General features: G+C 40.3%; 2 protein-coding genes across 2 annotated transcripts in view; one reads left to right on the top strand and one right to left on the bottom strand.

The window, feature by feature from the left end:
* Nucleotides 1-279, top strand: part of svip (small VCP interacting protein) — a 3617-nt gene extending 3338 nt beyond the window's left edge. Inside the window, exon 4 of the mRNA XM_079223718.1 lies at nt 1-279. This exon is cut by the window's left edge and continues 1058 nt beyond it. The gene's annotated coding sequence lies outside the window, so the exon portion shown is untranslated.
* A 1145-nt stretch (nt 280-1424) lies between these two features.
* gas2a (growth arrest-specific 2a) lies at nt 1425-13004 on the bottom strand (the record flags this gene model as incomplete). The annotated part of the gene is made up of 7 exons (XM_079223716.1): nt 1425-1735; nt 5597-5704; nt 5786-6014; nt 6122-6185; nt 7429-7570; nt 10642-10772; nt 12860-13004. The coding sequence occupies 7 exons, from the start codon at nt 13002-13004 to the stop codon at nt 1526-1528; spliced, it is 1029 nt and encodes a 342-aa protein (XP_079079842.1). The 3' UTR covers nt 1425-1525.
* Between the last annotated feature and the right edge of the window lie 5113 nt (nt 13005-18117).

Below are 18117 nucleotides of genomic sequence, written 5' to 3'. Positions count from 1 at the left end.
TTGCCATAATACAAACAGAAGCTTTCGTGAAGACATGTATTTGCACACAGTTTGTCTACATTTGGTGAACAGCAAACATGCTTGCTCACGCTCTTATGTCGGGAGGGATTCATGTCACCTGTAATGGAAACTGAAGGAAAAGAAAAACTGAAGTATTTACTTTGACTTGCCTAACTAAGTGCATTTCTTACAGCCTTCACTTGATCCTAAAATGCTTCCGGTGCTGTCGCTATTTTGTAGAACTCTAACCAATCTTATTTGCTACAATAAATCACATTTCTGCTACTTGTGTGGAATTAATGAGTTTCAGATAAGATTTGATTAAAATCTACAGTTGTTGATCTGTTGAATATGTACCAACATTTTTCAGTTTTACAAAATTGTAAAAGGTCTAAATTCTAAAAGTTCCTTAATCCTTGGGTTTAAATGAGGAAAAAAAAACCTAGTCCTGCTGGAAGGATTTACAAAGTTCTTTCAAATTATGAAGATTGAAGTTTTGAGAGTTTATTAAAAATGTACATCCAAAATATAAATTGGACAAATTATATTCACATACAAGCCTGTTTGCATAGTTAATGATCTCATGTCAAACCTATTTATTTGTTTTCCAGAGATAAAGTTGCACCAATGAATATATTGAACAATATTGTAGTGAATTGATTAATTGTAATAAAAAAAAATTAAACATCAAGTTTTAATTATTGCACTCCCTCTAGAGATAAGTAACATGCAACAAATTGAAGAATTGCAGAACCTCAAATCTTATTCTAATGTATTATTGATCACATATCAATGAGGTTCTGTTTCACTACATACTGCGTCTTGCACAGGTGATTGTTCGTTCTTACATTAGAAATGATACAACACAGCAGCTACCCTAATAATGAAGAATTATATAAAAAAAATGACTATAGTATAAAAATGCATTTCATAGAATAGGTATTACACATGTCTAAGCATTGCTTTAATTTCTTAGTCCAATAAAAAAAACAAAGAAAAAGCCATAACATATCTATGACCAATGTTTGGTTTCTAAGGAAGATTTTGCAGTTTTTACAGGCAAATTATACAGTGGACTATTATGTAAAGATTTGGTTAATTACATTGAGTAAGCTGCCCACTAAAGCCACCTGTGTATCCCATGTAAGGCAGTTAGGTTAACAATATCAGCCAACTGACAAAAAAAGGGGAGAGAGGGGGGATTGCCTTTGTGGAGAATGTCGACTTGCCAGGTTGCCAAAGACGACTGGCTTCTTAAGGATCATGAAACCTCCAGCACTTACTTAATTCCATTCAGGAAAAAAAAGCCAGATTGACTTCATTTTAATAATATTGTAATGACTGTAAAACTAAATAAAGCACATTGTTAAGGGCTCCAGGCCTATTCTGCTCACAAACATCCATTTGACTGAATGATCTGCTCTCCATGAATGCCTTCATGTCTGTTGCCATATTTTGAATAACAACAGGGATATGTTATATAAAAGCCATCCTGATTTGAATGGCACGTTTCAGTCTCACGTCTTCACTTTTTGCTGCGGTAGTGGGCTGCCACGACCAGGTAGCTGTCGGGGCCGAGGTCCTTGATGTTGGGGGACTTGCTGCTGATCGGGGACGTCTTGCCCTCCACCCGGGAGACTTGGAGCATGCGGCATGGGTCGTGTTTCAGCATGTAGCTCTCAAACGTCTCCCAGCCGCCACCAACACGCACCATCACATGCTTGTTGTGCAGCATCTGCAGAGAGAAATAATATTATAATGTCACTGTATCAAAGGAGAGCATAAACGGGTTACTGAGCCCTTCATTCAATCGGACTAATGTCATTTCACTGAGTGAGGCTTTGGTTCTCAGGCAGAAGTTGAATGAACAGTTAAGCATGGCTTTGATGTCAGAGATTGTTGATTGATGTCGGGGCCTCAGACTGGTTGATGTCCCTGGAGGGAAGCTCTCTCAATCTCTTACCTGCCTAATGCCAGAAGGATTGATTCATCTCCGCTTGATTAATGGAGATACATAATAAGGAAGACTACAAGTCCTCTGTGAGACTGTACTTTGCCACAGCAATGTTTTAAGCTAATTGCTAATAGCAGCATGCTGACATACTCACAATAAAAATGCTAACAAGCTAATGCTAAGCAGTTATAGTGTTTACCATGTTTACCATCTTTATTTATCGTGCTAACATGTCCTAACTACTAGTATTAAATGGAGTTGTAGCTGATGGGAATGTAATTAGTTGTTCAGATATTTGGTCATGAACCAAAGATTTTTTTTTTCTTTTCTATCTTTTTTTTTTTTTTACTGATTATAGTGCTAGATGTTGGCAGGAATACACCAACTTTATTACAATTCATCTTTAGGACCACATTTCATGTTCCAGTAGTTGTTGAGGTATTTCACTCAAAACTACACCAAAAGTCCGGAAATCTCCAAAGTCATTAAGAACTATGAACATCTGTACAATGTTTTGCCAATCCATGTCACAGATGTTGAGATATTTTACTGTAAAAACGGGCGCTAGATGAATTAGGCGTCACCAAACTCGTTAGGAGTCACCCTGAGGGGAACATGAATGCCCACACCTAATAGTTGCAATCAATCAAATAGTTATCAAAAACTTCAGAAACAACATTGTCAACCTTATAGCAGGAGAGAAGACGTAAGAGGGTCACCAAAGTCAATAGGATTCATCCTCTGGGGACCATGAATGTCAGAACTAAATTTCATGGAACTCCATGTAATAGTGGTCAAGTTATTTTAGTCTTGACCAAAATGGAGGACTGACATTGCCATCTTTCGAGTCACGGAATCCTTTAGCAAGGCTAAAAACATATTCACACAATGGCTATTTCATCACTGATAAACACAAAACATAAAAATTAAATATACAATCTGCCAAGAAATTAAATGGAGTATTTTTGTTATTGTTCATCCTACAACATTTGCTTCAAAATTATGCCACCTGCCACACATTCTCAAGGTTGGGTGCCATGGCAACATCGGCCATTTCAATAGAGAGAAGAAGATATAAAAGGCTCTAATATATTGGATGCTCAGACACTCGCATTCCCCAGAGGCTGTGCACATAAAACTTGGCAGCGTCACTATGGAGCCTTATCGCCCTCTTACCTCATTAACACAACATTACACCTCTAATAAAACACGCTTGTTTACCGAGTACATGGACAGCTTATCATCGAGACTAGTAGGATGCTATATTTGTCGTCAAAAACACAAACACTAAAAGAAGAATTCAGTCAAATGCCAAACTAAATGTTTAATGAAAAAGGGTAAACTACCTCATGACATTGTCCCCTCGGTCTGGCCAGATATGAGGCTTTCTGCCCTCTAGGCAGCATAACATGCAACATTTATAAGCCTCTTAGAAGAATCAATCAAGAGGGCACTGGTGGGGCAGTGCCTCCAATCACCAGCACCAGGCCTTCAGGCGATGTGACTGTGGATTTAATGGACCTGTGTGATGCAGAGGGGTTTCAATCACGCTGCTTTGGGACAAGGCCCATTCCCTCCTCTGCAGCCCAGAAGGACAGAGGCCCGGGGCTGAGCTTGGACTGCACTTCTCACAAACACGGTGATGTTACTCTGCCTCCTCGTTGAGCCTACAACCACCTCATTTATTCCAGGAGCTGAGAAGGTCAGTCTTTCAGTCATGTACAGATAATTGTTGTGTGCACTCCTATTTGGGCTGCATGCCACTGTTGTCCTCACTGCCGACAATGACTTGGCCTTACTGTCCTCATGCCTTCTCAGTGGAAGCAGCTGCTGCTGCAGGGTAAAAACATCTGAGGAATTTTAATTAAAGCGTTTTGACTGTGAAGAGTGCTGGCTGAGAGACAAAGGAATAGAGGTTTTACACTTGCTTCGGTCTAATCAAACAATGTATCTCACATACTTTAACTGTGAGTACACATGATAATGCATGATCATACATTTGTGTCATTTTAGTTTTGGTCATTCTGACCATTCTGTGCATATTTAGCACATGTCTGTCAGTCCTGGAAAAGCCTCCTCTTTTGCTCTTTAAGGTTTCCTCCTTTTCACCCCCATCAAAGGTTGTTTTTTTTTGGGGGGGGGGGGGGGCTTTTTATCCAAATCATAGCGGGAGTGGAATGCTGTACAAATTAAAAAGGATCGAGGTTCAGCTCTATTGTCAATATACAATGCAGGATTGTACAATGAATTGCAGTGGTACTCCTCCTCCACACTACACACACAGAAAATATATATAAACACATATTAAAATATTAAGAATAGAATAAAACAATAAAATAAGCAACACAATATAACTTATATGTAAATATATATATATATACATATATATATATATATATATATATATATATATATATATATATATATATATATATATATATATATATATATATATATATATATATAAGGGGAGCACTAAATATATTTATGAGGAAGGTATACAGCCCTTCCATGCAAATGTGTGGTTTTGGTCTAAATAAATAAAAATTTACTTGAACAGACATGTATGGTGGTGGTTGATTAAATACTGTACAGCATCCTGCAACCAACACTGTGAGCTTCTCACCATCTGTCCTTGGTTGCTCAGCAACACAATGAAGACTGAAGCATCAAAGCATCAGAAAAGCATCAAATGATGATAAATATTCCGATTCCCACATGTTATTTGAGCAGGAAATTAGATAGAGTCTTATGGTCGTCACTATTAAAAACAGTTTTGTTCATCCACATCCTACAATGACTGAGATGTGTTTAATATTGTTCAGTATAGTTGCAGTATAATGGGCTGACAGCAGAGGACATCCAAGAGTAAACTCTCCTTTGAACGTCTCCACATCCCAACATACCGTCGGCATGAATCACATTCTTAGAGGTGTGAATTCTGGTTGTGGGTTGCCAAGTAACCAGAATCCCAAGGGGACCAATGCTACTTCTCTAATCTGTGTTAGCCTCCATTTATCCTCCTCCGGTATCCTTTATTCCTCCACTCAGAGAGAGAGAGTGCAGTAACATTTCCTTGGCTGATAGATTCAGTGTGATTATAAAACGTAATTAACGGGCAGTAAAGCTTGGTAAAATATTTTCCAAGCATTAACTTCAGATCATATGGAAATGTGTGGGTGCTATTTTCCCTTAATAGCCAGTGAGACACATTATGTTTGGCTGAAGACGGACATTGTCGGAATACCACAACCAGTAAATGAGACCTCACAGCAAAGGCGGGCTCTCCAGACACAATGGTCCACTTTCATCCCAAAGCCAGTCCCTATATCAACATACGGCCATATGCTGTGTGCACAGAAAGGGGTTTGCACTGCAGTTTGAGACCTTATTCACCCCAAACTGATAAAAAAAATGATCCACATTTTAAATTATTAATCTAAATGTAGTCGAATAAAAAGGTACAAGAAGCACAAAATGGAGGTACTCAAGTCTTTATACCTTAAGCACATGAGACACTGCTAATATGAAACCAAGACTTTTAATCTTAATTTATATTCTTGTGTTTAACTATAGGATTTTGATACTTTTTTTTTTTCCCATCACAAATTTGAAACATTTCCTTATTATGAAAAATCTTACCCGGATAAAAAGCATCTTCTCCCCAACACGGTATCGACCCTGTGACTGTCTTTCGACACAGAATTTGTTCAAACATCTGCAGGGGGGATCTTCAGCGATATGTCTTACCTGTAAAACACAAAAGTATATTAAAGATATTTCCCTCCTGATATCAAAAGTAGAAGCAGGGGTTAACTATTGCTAACTTACAGCATCGTCCAACTGCTTCCCTGTACTTTTCTTGCTGGAACTGACTTTGGTCGGAGTCGGAGACGGGGAGGGAGACGGGGAGGGAGACGGGGAGGGAGATAAAGAGGGCGATGGTGGAAGGGGCTGTGGGGATACAGGTGATACAGGTGATGGAGGTGCTGGAGGGGATTTTTCTTCTTGTTCAATCTCTTTCTCCAGTTTTATAAGGCCGGGAGGCTCCACGTTGTATCTAGACAAAGGAAACAAACAGTTAGAATCTGGAGAAGCATGTGGGGAAATAGTCATATGTGAACTAAAATATACATATTACAGGGTACATAAAAGGCAAGTCCATACCGTGAAGCTATCCGTCCCAACTCTAAAAGACAGAGGCACACTTCTCGTGGCTGCTTATGAAGAACTACAGGAAGAGATTACGTTTTAGCATTCAGTTTATAGACATTAAATGGCATCTGGAAAAAAGGCACAGAGTGAAAATGAGTGGCTGTGTGATGGTAAGATGAACATAAAAATGAGCTCATGAACTTCATGCATTTAAATGGTCCCCTCCTCTCTAACCCTGATGGTCCCAAATGAGTATATTGCTCAGACTTGAGGTTTCTATATTAGGCTCGAGGTGTTTATTCTAACCTCACTGAATATATGAGCAGACAGTTAGACAAGATGTGCGATACATGAGACACAACACATCATGCATTAAAGACAAAATATCCACTGCATGATAGCAAACCTGTTGTACTGCTGAACAGATACATCCATCCAGAGAAATAACAGAAGAAAGAAGGAAAGAAAGAAAGAAAGATAGCAGTAAGCTGATTTCTAAAGTATGTTCACAACATTTTATTTCACAATTACATGTCCACTGCATGTGACGGTGCAGTGTTGGTGAATTACTGCAGTATGTGTGTGACTTGGCCTTATGTGACTTGGCCAGTATGTGTGTGACTTGTGTTTGTGTGACTTGGCCTTCATGATTTGCATAGTTGAAATTGCTTAGCGATGGTCGAGCAGCCATTAGAAATTACAGGAATGTACGAATATTCTCGGTATTTCTGTTACTGCCAGGGTCACATACAAATTGTAAGGAGAATATTTCAGTCGGGGCATATCTTTACTGCGAGTGACATAATGCGCAGAAAATCCTTGCAATACATTGAAGGGATATAGATAACACAGTGAGTGTGTGAATGAGGAAGAGAGCAGAATGTCCCCACCCTGTGCTGAGGAAAACATTTGCATAGCGTTGGCCTACTTTCTCTCTAACTCACACCCTTCTGTCTGTGCTCCCTTTGTTTTACTCCAGACATTTTGTGCATGTCCTCATCGTCAGGTAGAGCTGCTCCCAGCAGACTGCTGCCCTAGTGAGCGTGGTGTGAATGTCAAAGGAGTTGAAGAGAAGCCTGCAGATGTGAGTCCTATAGTAAACTTCAGAGGGGAGGCGGGAGAAGCAGTCCAACCTGCATGATACTCTATAGCTGCACAATCACGCCATTCACAGGAGATAGAAACCTGAGTCCAATGCCCTGGTGGTGCCAGTGAGAGCTAAAGGCTGGCTGTGTTGTAGCTGAAGCCTGTTTATAGACTCCCCAACATTTAGATGCTCTGGTGTTCTGATGTTTATGGCAGAAAAAGAGTATGCTCACCTAAATCCTCTGACTCAAACAGACATGTTTCTCCAACTCCGACCTTACGACACCAGGCCAGGAAGTTAGCTGTGTTGTCTCGTGCAAAAAAGGAGCCGGAGGGAGCGCTCTGTCGACATGGTATCCTCCGATAGGGAATACTCTGCTAGAGACATTGAGAGGTTAGTAGACGTCTTTATGTTTGCTACACACAAATGAACATGGGATGAAGATAATTGAATTGATAAACAGTGCTTAGACACAGAGCTGAACATGAACTTATATTATGTGTTTGACAAAGCAAAAACAAACATCCACCAGGGACACTTGTCCAGCAAACCCCCAGAGTTTCCACCAAAACATAGAGCCACACGCTTTTAAAAAAAATCTGCATTGATTTCTTCTCCATCTGCTGCTCTCGGCTCAGGATCAAGGACTTTTTCAACAAAGATCAATTTGGTAGATGGCGGGTTAGAAAACGGAGCTACTTTACCAGGCCTTCTATGATTTGGGATCGAATGACATGCTTAAAGGTTTCAGCCCCCACACGGTCTGTTTGGGGAGATTTATGCGCCTCGCTGTGGTTTTATACAGGATATGTGCGTCTGTGCTATAAGAAAGGTGCAATGAGCTCATGCTGGAAATATGCAGGCTTTCATGGGTATTTTTCTTTTCTTTCCAGGCTCTCCTTTTGACTTTTTCTGGGATCCTTTCTGTTGTTGAATTACTTTGCATTCCTGGAGAAATAATGTCGACCACATTGCCAGTTTCGTTTGATCCAACAATCAGAATGACATGTTGTTACTTCTGTGGCGCTGAGCTGCACCTTTATATATCTAATTGCACAGAAGGCGCAGAACCTTTGGAAGACATTATGTTTAGAGGAATAGGAACAAATAATAAGGTTAAGGGAGAACTTTGACTAATTTTCTTTCAACCAGGAAGATTATACATTATTTATCGATATCTTCCTTTATGGCTGTTCATGGACACTTTAAAGGAATAGTTATAGATTGTGGCTATATATGCCACACATATGCTTTTTTGTTGGGAGTTAGTTGTGAAGATTATACGACTGCAGCCAGTTATTTTAGCTTAGCATAAAGACTGGAAACAGGGGGAAACAGCTAGCTTGGTTCTGTTCAACGGTTTAGAAATCCCCCTCCCAGCTCCTCTAAAGCTTGGGGGGGTTGTGCATCAAACTATTTCCAGCACAGTTACTTCCAGGAGTTTCATAGGTATCCTTAACCAAGACCAAAACATTTTTTAAATAAAAAATGTACATATAAAATAAAGGGTTATGAGTGAACTTTAGAGACGTCAGTAGGCAGATTTCAGTTCCTTTGGACAGAGCCAGTTTCCCTGTTTCCATTTTTTTTTGCTAAATTAATCTGACGAGAGATGACTGTGGTTTTACAATTAATGGACAGATATGGGAGAGGTTTGTACATTACCGTATTTCCTAAAATGTTGACCGTTTCCTTTCAATTTTGTTAGCGTCATTTTAACAGTTAACAAAGTGGTGCTATTGAACCTGGCACAGGCCAGTAATATGACAAGAACAAAATATCATCTTCAGTCATCTGCAGTTTGTATAGATGTAAACACATGGGAAGAAGAGCAAGAGATAGCATCTACAAAGGATTTATTGTTTCTCTCTGCTGGAATCATTTCGTCTCGCTCCACCCATAACTTATAATGAGTTTTAAAACCGATGGACGTTTTCTTCAAAGTGGTCAAATGCAACAGTAAACAATTAAAGCTTATTACAAAGTGCCATGATAAGCAAAGCATTAAATCATTAACTGAAAATGACAAAAGATTAGGTTTGTATCCGGCAAATGCTGAAAGTGCATCATGAGAGCTGTAAGTAGCTAAACCAGATAACATCATAGTGCAACTTTGTTTGATTTAAGCCAGAGTTGTGGGTTAAGGGTCGACCACTTTCTCTGTTTTCCAGGACTATCGGCCTCAGGGAGACTCCACATGATCAATAGACTTTTTCAGTGGATCCTCTGCCGCCCCACGGTCACTGACCTCAAGTATTTCCTCACATCTGTGCTGCTACACTCACACTGAGATCAGGAGACTCCCCGTCATCAGCACAGTAATGCCTCAGTGCAAACATCAACAACTCTCCCTCCAGAGCCAACACAGGAGTCTTTTTGCTTTATTTTCAGAACAGAAACTAATCAGTGTTTCCCTCCATTAGAGATATATAATCCCACTGAGCTCCAGACAGAAGCATATATGTGCATTCATGTCTGCAAGATAAAGAGATAATGCTTTTGTCATAATAATTAGAGATCATTTTATTTGTAAACTCTTATGAAGTCACATTTTAGGTTTGAAGGCTGATCAAGAAAACAAAGTCAATGCACATTTGCTCAACACTGTAGGATGTCTATAAAAACTGGGCAAAGGTGGAAAGACATGAACAACATTTCTATACGCTATAAAGACATGGAACCTTCTTGCAGTAGCTCTGAAGCTGATCCAAAGAAAAGATTTGCACCCAGATCGGTTTGTTTTCTTGAGCAGTGATCCAGTGAAATATATACGATTACGACTTGCAAGGTTCCCTTTAATCTTTTAAAAATCATTAAAGCCTCACTCAAGGCTCACAAGAAATGCACATTTAACGTAGCTCTGCCAAATCTCACAAGGGATGTGGGGCCCCATCAGTTAATGTGTCCTTGCCAGCCTTATTTTTTTTGTCTTTTTTGCCCCGCTGAAGGCTGCAGGCCCCCATCCCCCATCCCAGTCTTTGTGCACTGCTTTCTGAAATTATGCAGCTCCTTGCAAAGTTGGGATTCATGGTCGCTGCTGAGCCGACAAAACCAATCCAATCCAAAAAAGATGGATCAAATATCATTCTCGAGGTTCTCTTTGTGTTACTCTTCAAAGGTTATGATGTCAATATTTCTTTGAGATAGGAGGAACTCTATCAGTGTAGCTTTTATTGATCTAATTGATGGAAACCTGATATCAGCTGTACTTAAGTATCGGGGATACTTTTTGTGGCAATGCAGAAAAGTCATATTAAATGCATTATTTAGTATGTCTGGATTTCACACTATTTTCTTATCAAATAGTTCACAATGGTATAGTCTCAGTTCTCAGAATCAATTCTCTGCCAAATCTTTGAACACGTTAAGGTTTGGCTCCCCGATTAGTGTTTTCACTGTAAGCGTTATCATGCCACACTACTGTAATCCTCAGGTTTCTCTGTACCTTGTTGTTGCCACAGACAGACACGTCTCCATCATTTTGCCTGAACTTCTCCTGTAGTGTCTCAGCCAGCTGGCACAACAGAAAGCCATTGTCTAAGCGATCCATGAAACTCTCAGCGGTGATTTCCAGACCTGACCAGGGGACACATAAAGAATCCAGCAGTAAATTCAACATGCAAATGCTCATTTTAAAATATATATGCAGTAAAAGGAAATACAATTTATTCTCCATCCATTCCCAGTTGAAGCTGAACCTGATGCAACGTTATTGACTTCCAGAAACCGCCTGGATGATTGAGCTTGGCTTGTGCTGCTGGGTTTAAGCAGCCCTGCAGAAGCCGAATGTTCACATATTACAACATGACTTGGGGGAATCTGGCGAGGGGGATTTTCTGGTAGTACACCATGGGGCGACGAAGACAAGATGAACATGAAAAGGGGGCATCTGATTGTGCACATTATGCCTCATTATCCTGCACAATTGCAGAGATAGATTGGTGATCAACATGTGGTGTCCAGTTGACTGACTTCCAGAGGACCATTCCTTCATAGTTAGATCATTGCAAAATAGGAGGTGGTGGCAGGGGGGTTTCTGTGGAAAGAAACCGGAGAGATTTTTTTTTAATCCCTTTTCTGTTTCTTAGAGGAGGGGTCTTGGGTGTTTGACGTTTAATGAGTTCCAAATGTTGTAATTGAGCCCAGAAAAGAGAGATTGAAATCTTGAGAAATACTCAGTGAGCTCCCGTCTTATATGCTCAGACTCTCCCTCGATCCCTGTGTGAGGAAAATATATTCCAGAGGGCTCTGAAAGAAACAGTTAGTTCAACTCAAATACTCACTCCCATAAATTGCTCAGTTAATCCCCCCCCCCATCACAACAGCGATCTGACTCATCATTATAAGGAAGCATCCGCCTCCCACTCAATCAGTGGACTCGTTATGCCGCATCACTCCTCCCACCTGGAACTGTAAACCCAGCTCAGCATATCAGCGCCTTCTTCTTTCATAGAATTCTAAGGTGCTGAACACACAGAAGACGGTTTGAACCAACACACAGGTTCAACATTTACTGCAAGCATGTGGATGCTCATGCTTCTGAAGTCTTTTTGTTCTTGATCACTCACTACAGCAGACCAGAGGTTTCTAGCTCAGCTGGTTCCAGCGCAAACACACAGACTGCCAGAGATAACAATGGAGGTATTGCAGTTGTTTTAAGTAGCTCACACACTGACAGGAGTCAGTTTCAGAAATTTAACCGGCTTCCAGTTGATTTGAGAAAGTATTGTTGGACTGTTTAGAGCCTGCAGGATGTCCCATGGAGTAACTCTCAGACATCAGTGGAATACTTTTTACCGTATCAAGTGCAGCTACAAAGACATTTTGATGAAAGACTTCAAATACTGAGGTGCATCAGCAGACTGCCACACTTCTTAAAGACTATGCACTCTTTAACAAAACTCAAAATGCTGATATATATAATACTAGTTAACAGAGAGTTAGCCTTTTAGAAATGAGTATTTTTATGTGGACACTGGTTGATCACCGGTGCCACAGTTAAACCTGCATATTGTCTTTTTCCTATTATAAATCATACTGTATAAACCATACTCAGACTAATATGTTTTAACATAAAACTTAACTTTCTGCATACACACCCAGTTCAATTTGAGTCTCTAAATTCAAATCAGACCCTTTGTGACTGCACTCCTGAAGAACTACACTACAAAGGGTGATTTATTATGCAATAGCAACCTTGTACAAAGCATCTGCTGATGTTCCCTCTGCTGCTCATTCTCCACCACTGGCAGCGCATTATTTGGGAACTCTTAATGATGGCCATTATTCAATTAAGGAAAATCTATGGGAGGGTGAAAAGGAAACTGGTTCACACATTCTAGTGACTTTAAAATTGTTTGTAATGAGGTTCAGATTGATTCCAGTCCACTGCAGAGGTGTTTGCATCAGCAACACCAGTTCAATTACTGCTGAAGGTCGAAGCCAAGCTATTTCTAGAAGAGTGTTTTGAATAAATCAGCAACAGCACTTTGTATTTGTCAGCAAAAATAGCAAGATTTGTGAGAAATGAATGACTGAGGCACGATATGGAATACAATTAAAATGTATTGAAAGACAATCTTTTCATACAACTTGGTTATGACAAATGCTGAATTATTATTAATAGTCAGATGTGTCATGTGTTAATTATGAGTGTTTCCTACCGAGGATATTAGTGAGCCACAGGGCCAGGTCTTCCTTCATAGGCAGCAGGCTGGCTTCATGTCGACTAGTCAGCCAGTGGTGATACTGCTGCATATCTGTGAGGCCGGGGCTACTGGTCTGTTTGGGGCTCAGGAAGCTGCACATGGTTCCCTTTTGACGGTCTGAGGAAGGACAGGAGGACAGGACACACAAAGATGATGCAGACAGAGACACAATATGAATCTTCAACGGGAGTTTGCAAAGGGAGCTTCAGACATGTCTATATGTACTGTCTAAAATCAATATGGATCTGTGCAATATACCGTACAGCAGATGTGCAATCAATATCTCATATAGGAAGCTTATAATGTTCTTTTTTTTGTTGAAACTGTCACAATGTTGATTCAACTACATTGTCAGGCTATGCTTCTTTAAACCAGTGTTACAAATGGGCTGCATGGTGGTGTAGTGGCTACAGCATTGTCACCTCACAGGTCCCCGGGTTCAATTCCCAATCTCGTGCGGTCCTTCTGTGTGGAGACTCTCAATTGCTTGTATAGGTGTGAATGTGCCCTATGTGCCCTACATACGACAAACTGGCGACCTGTCCAGGGGGAATCCTGCCTTCGCCCCCCGTGACGGGGGCTGTTTGGATAATGGAATGGAAAGGTGTAAAAAATGATTGTGTCCAACTTGCGCATACACATGTTGGGGTATGTGCCATGTGTATGCATGTATATAGATGTGTGTATACAATATGTGCTTCTGTGTACGCTGTATACCTAAATGCTAGATCTATAGCTGGTTCACAATTATTGTCATTAACAATTCATTCATCTGCAGATTGTTTTCTTGATTAATCACCAAGTCAATAAAATGTCAGAAAATAGTTTAAGAAATCCCAAACGTCTTCAAATGTCTTATTTTGACCAACCAACAGTCAAAAATCCCCAAATATAAAACCGCTCTAACAGCTATACCTAAATAGTAGCTCTTAAGAAACCAATAAGTTGTTACAAATCATATCATATATAATAGAAGGAATCACTCACGGAAATAAAGACCTTCTGAATTATTTTCCTAAATCTAATTATCATGACAATATTCTTCAATAACAGCTGTCATCCAGGCCCCAGAGGAGGACGATCAAATGAATACAAGAGAAGAGGGATCACAGGGCTTTTGTCTACTACTGAAACATGGGTTTGGTTTTCAGTCCACCTGATGATATGAGACAGCGAGGTTCCTGTCCACCTCCTCACTTGACAACCGACACTTTCATACCAGCCAGACACATACAGTAGGACTTCCATTCAACAAACAGCAGCTACAAACAAAGAGCTCCTTCACATTACAGATCCAGTCTATCGTGGAGTCTAAATCAATCCAATCGAGCCGGCACGGCAGCAGGCCTCACATTGCAGCCTGATGGAGAGATTGGATTTGACATCAATATTCATAGCGACATTTTAACAACTACTCACTGCCTGCAAAGGGAAGTCAATGAGTAAATGAGACATTTCTCACAGTCTGGGGCTACAGTGTGCCAGACTGTCCGAGCTAATATAAAAATCTTTTCACATTTCAAACCAGTGTCACTCCATTAGTGGATTTGCTGATGAGGTAAGTGAGTAACTGACAAAACAACTTGGGCACCAGATGTAAGAGCTGACACGGAAAGAGAGAATGTGCGGACATAATTTTGAGAAAAAAGAATCGGAATCAAATGAGCAAAGACTCTTTCAGGATCGTTTAAAAAGTGGGTTATTTTAGAAGGTGCTTCATAATGCACCAGAGGGCAATACACAAGCGGACATGGACAGCTTAAGTTTTCTATTGTTATAGATAACTTAACAACATAGATGACTGATAACGATCGTTGTGTTTCGCTGCACCGTTTCTGTTTCTTTGTCATCGCTAAATTCTTCTTTCAGGCTTCATTGATGAAACAGAAAGTAGGTTGAGTACAATCCCCTCCTTGTAATGATATTAAGTTGTGGCATCTAAAAAAGTTCTTGCAGCTTGGACGCAAGCAGGAACATCTTGCACGGTAGGCAAATAGCAACAGGATATGTGATGCAAATTACAAGAAGAGCTCATTCAAACAACGAAGGGAAGCTTCCATGAACAATTAGTTCTTAGTCCGTGACGGCTGAAAATGTCCTCTGAATACCGAGGGAGTGTAACACAATGTGAGGAATCTGACCTTTAAAGCTTTGTAACATTTCAAGGTCCATCTGGAGTTGGCTATAACCAAATCACACTGTGGTGCCATGCTGGACATCAGGACCTTGATGTCCGACCAAGGCCGTCTTATCTTCCTGAAGACAAGAGCTCCATGTTGCTTACACACACTAAACTCTGGAGCGCAGCACTCACACACGGGTGCTACATTCACACGTCCACTGTGGTGCTGACAGACAGAACAAGGGTACAGGGACAACTTCTCATGTCTCACAGCACTAGCACCATTCACTGGTGTCAATCAAAATATTGGTATTTGACATATATTTCAATGGGTAATAAAGCACAGTGAAGATGTATCTTGAATATTTTTCACTTATTTTTTTTAACAATTCTGTATATTTTCATCACTGCCTAATGAAAACCATGTATCAGATTTTCTCCTGTGATTTTCTGTTGGTAAACATCTGTCAATGAACAACAAACTTCATTCAAAAGCTGTATTGTTCTCAAAAGGATCATGAATAAGCATCATGGGTTTACTTCTCTTTTCCCCAGGAAAGTTTCCTAAAGAGACAACGAGGTGTTGTTAAACATACCTGGTTTCCTCTCACCACACTGTAGCCTGACCTCTTCATCTGCAGGCCACAGCCAACCCCACCACTCTGCTAGCTTCATGTAGCATGTACCATCTGCTGAACTTGCTGCTTCATGATATTTTTCATAATCAAATTCAGAATCTGACAGTAGACCCAAGTTCAGACAACGTTCAAATTACGTTTTATAGCCCAGAGATATTAGGGTAGAGATATACCCTTTATTTCCCAGTCTGAAAAGCCTCATGACTTTAGTGAAGCCATCATAACCTGCCACATTTGGCTGCAGATTGCTCCAGGAAATGCATATGGATGGGAATTTTGACTGCTGAATCATGTCAATTAGAAAAAAACAAGAGCGTCTCTGTCCTCCTAACCCTCACAGCCCGTCATGCCTTTCTCTATTACAACAGAAAACTGATCTGGAGACTGATTTGTCCATTTAAACAAGGGAACTTTGCATGTTTCTACTACAGTACAGTACTGTGTGTGTTGTGAATCAGTATTGCATTTAGGTATCAGATTGTATCATCAACTGTGGTCAGTAAAGTACGAAATCTCCAGAAGATAATATTTACAAAAGTAACATCAACAATGCAATTAGCACACAGCACAAAGCTTATCATAACACACATTCCAATAAAGCAGTTCTCGTCTGACCACATGGTGTCATAAATTCTGAGCTATGATCTTGCATTGATTTATTCCAGACTACATCATTTAAAAATAACAGGCAGCGGTGTCACTACAATCAGACTGCATTTCAGACAGACAACATGTCTGCACAGCACACTTATTATTGTACCACACAGATCTGTTGTTGCTATGTCTGAATTTAGTGCAATAAATTGGCTTTGGACCGTTGCATCGACCTCTTAAAACACTGCAGCACATTTCATTTACAACTGTTATTCAATTTTAAAGCTGCCTCCTTCTTTACAACTGTCACAAATAAAAGCAGCCACAGCAGACATTTCATCACTCTGGAAAATAGGATCAAGGGAGGACGCCTGATGAGTTATGGCTGATCTCCAGCTGAGCACCCACTAATTAGAACCAAATATGTCATTCTGTGTCATTGACGATGCATTGAATTACTTTTGAGTGAAATCTAAAAAAGCAAGAATTAACAGATTTTTCACTGTTAAGAACTAAACCTGAACTGAGCCCCAACTTTTAAAAATAGAATATGAAATTTTGCAAAGGGCACAACCCCCAGTGAGAAGAGCAAGGGGGTATAAAGTACAAGTTACACCCCCCAACCTAAAACAGATTATACTTTAAGGCATTCAAAAGTCTGTCATTTGTTTGGCAACAGTAAAGCAGCGCAAATGTCTTTGCAGGAGTCGTAAAAAGCCACTTACCTGTCCTCGCCCTGAGGGTTCAGCTCGTTAGTGCGCACCTTCCTCTCACTCTTCCTGAGAACTGCTGGATCCCAGTTTTCATGCTTTTCACCGCAGTGCACCGACCCACAGGTTAGGCTCCAAAACACTAAACCAATGTGGACCGCTGCGCATTTGCACAAGGATCTGCACTCACACACTCCACACACACACATACACACATACACTCGCGCTGCTGCTGCTGCTGCTGCTGATGGGAGGGAAGTTTGATCCTGCTGGCAGTGCCTCCGTCCTCGCTCCGCTTTGTGTTGCCTCAATAGGACATTTCTGGACTGCATTCAGCAAGTCAGCCCGAGAAATTCAATCCTTCGATACACTTTGATTACATGGATTTCCATTTTTCTGCGTGCCCATGTAATCTGATCCAACTCTGACAGACCCTGCCTATATCACATATATGTTAGTCGTGAATAGTAAATTGGAATGACACCGTTTTTTGTTGTAAATAAATCATAATGAAGCAGACACGACCCCAAATACATAAATTGCTCTGTTGTCAGAAATGCATGAATGAGGATTTTTTTCTTTAATTAGATGGGCTTTGTTTTTACAGTAGTATTGATGTAATATAGAGAATGCACTGTATGTTCGAAAATAAACATCAAAATCCAAACAAAATCCAGATGTTTCGCTTGCCTCAATTCTTCACTTTTTTGTGCATGTTACTGGTGTTACTCGGTGGCTTTTATTTTGAAGGAATACATTTGCTAAAGCTTAGCACTCAAGAACGCATGCGCAGTAGTACAAGCGGGACAAACAGACTGCCGGTGTAAAGGAAAAGCAGTAAGCACATTTCTACTAAATATTCCTTTAATAGTTTGTCATACTCTCTTTTGTGTGTGAGGCTGGATATACTCTAAAACAGCTTTCGTTCAAATTAACTTTGTTTTGAAACGTGACACCGGAAGCCCTGTTCTAATCTAACGTTAACTGTTGCCAATAGCTAGGTAACATGTTCCTAACCCGCTAGCTAACGCTAGCTCAATAACGTTTAGCATTGGCTCGGTTTATCGGCGGCAGAAGACAGTTTGTTGAATGTTTAGCTCGCTAAAGTGTGTCTTCCCCTCTCAGTGAGCGTCCAGAGGACAGCGCCAC

This window comes from Taurulus bubalis (assembly GCF_910589615.1).
Source record: "Taurulus bubalis genome assembly, chromosome: 9".
NCBI lineage: Eukaryota > Metazoa > Chordata > Actinopteri > Perciformes > Cottidae > Taurulus > Taurulus bubalis.
The sequence above is the reverse complement of the archived record's forward strand: the minus strand, read 5'-3'. Positions and strand labels throughout refer to the sequence as shown.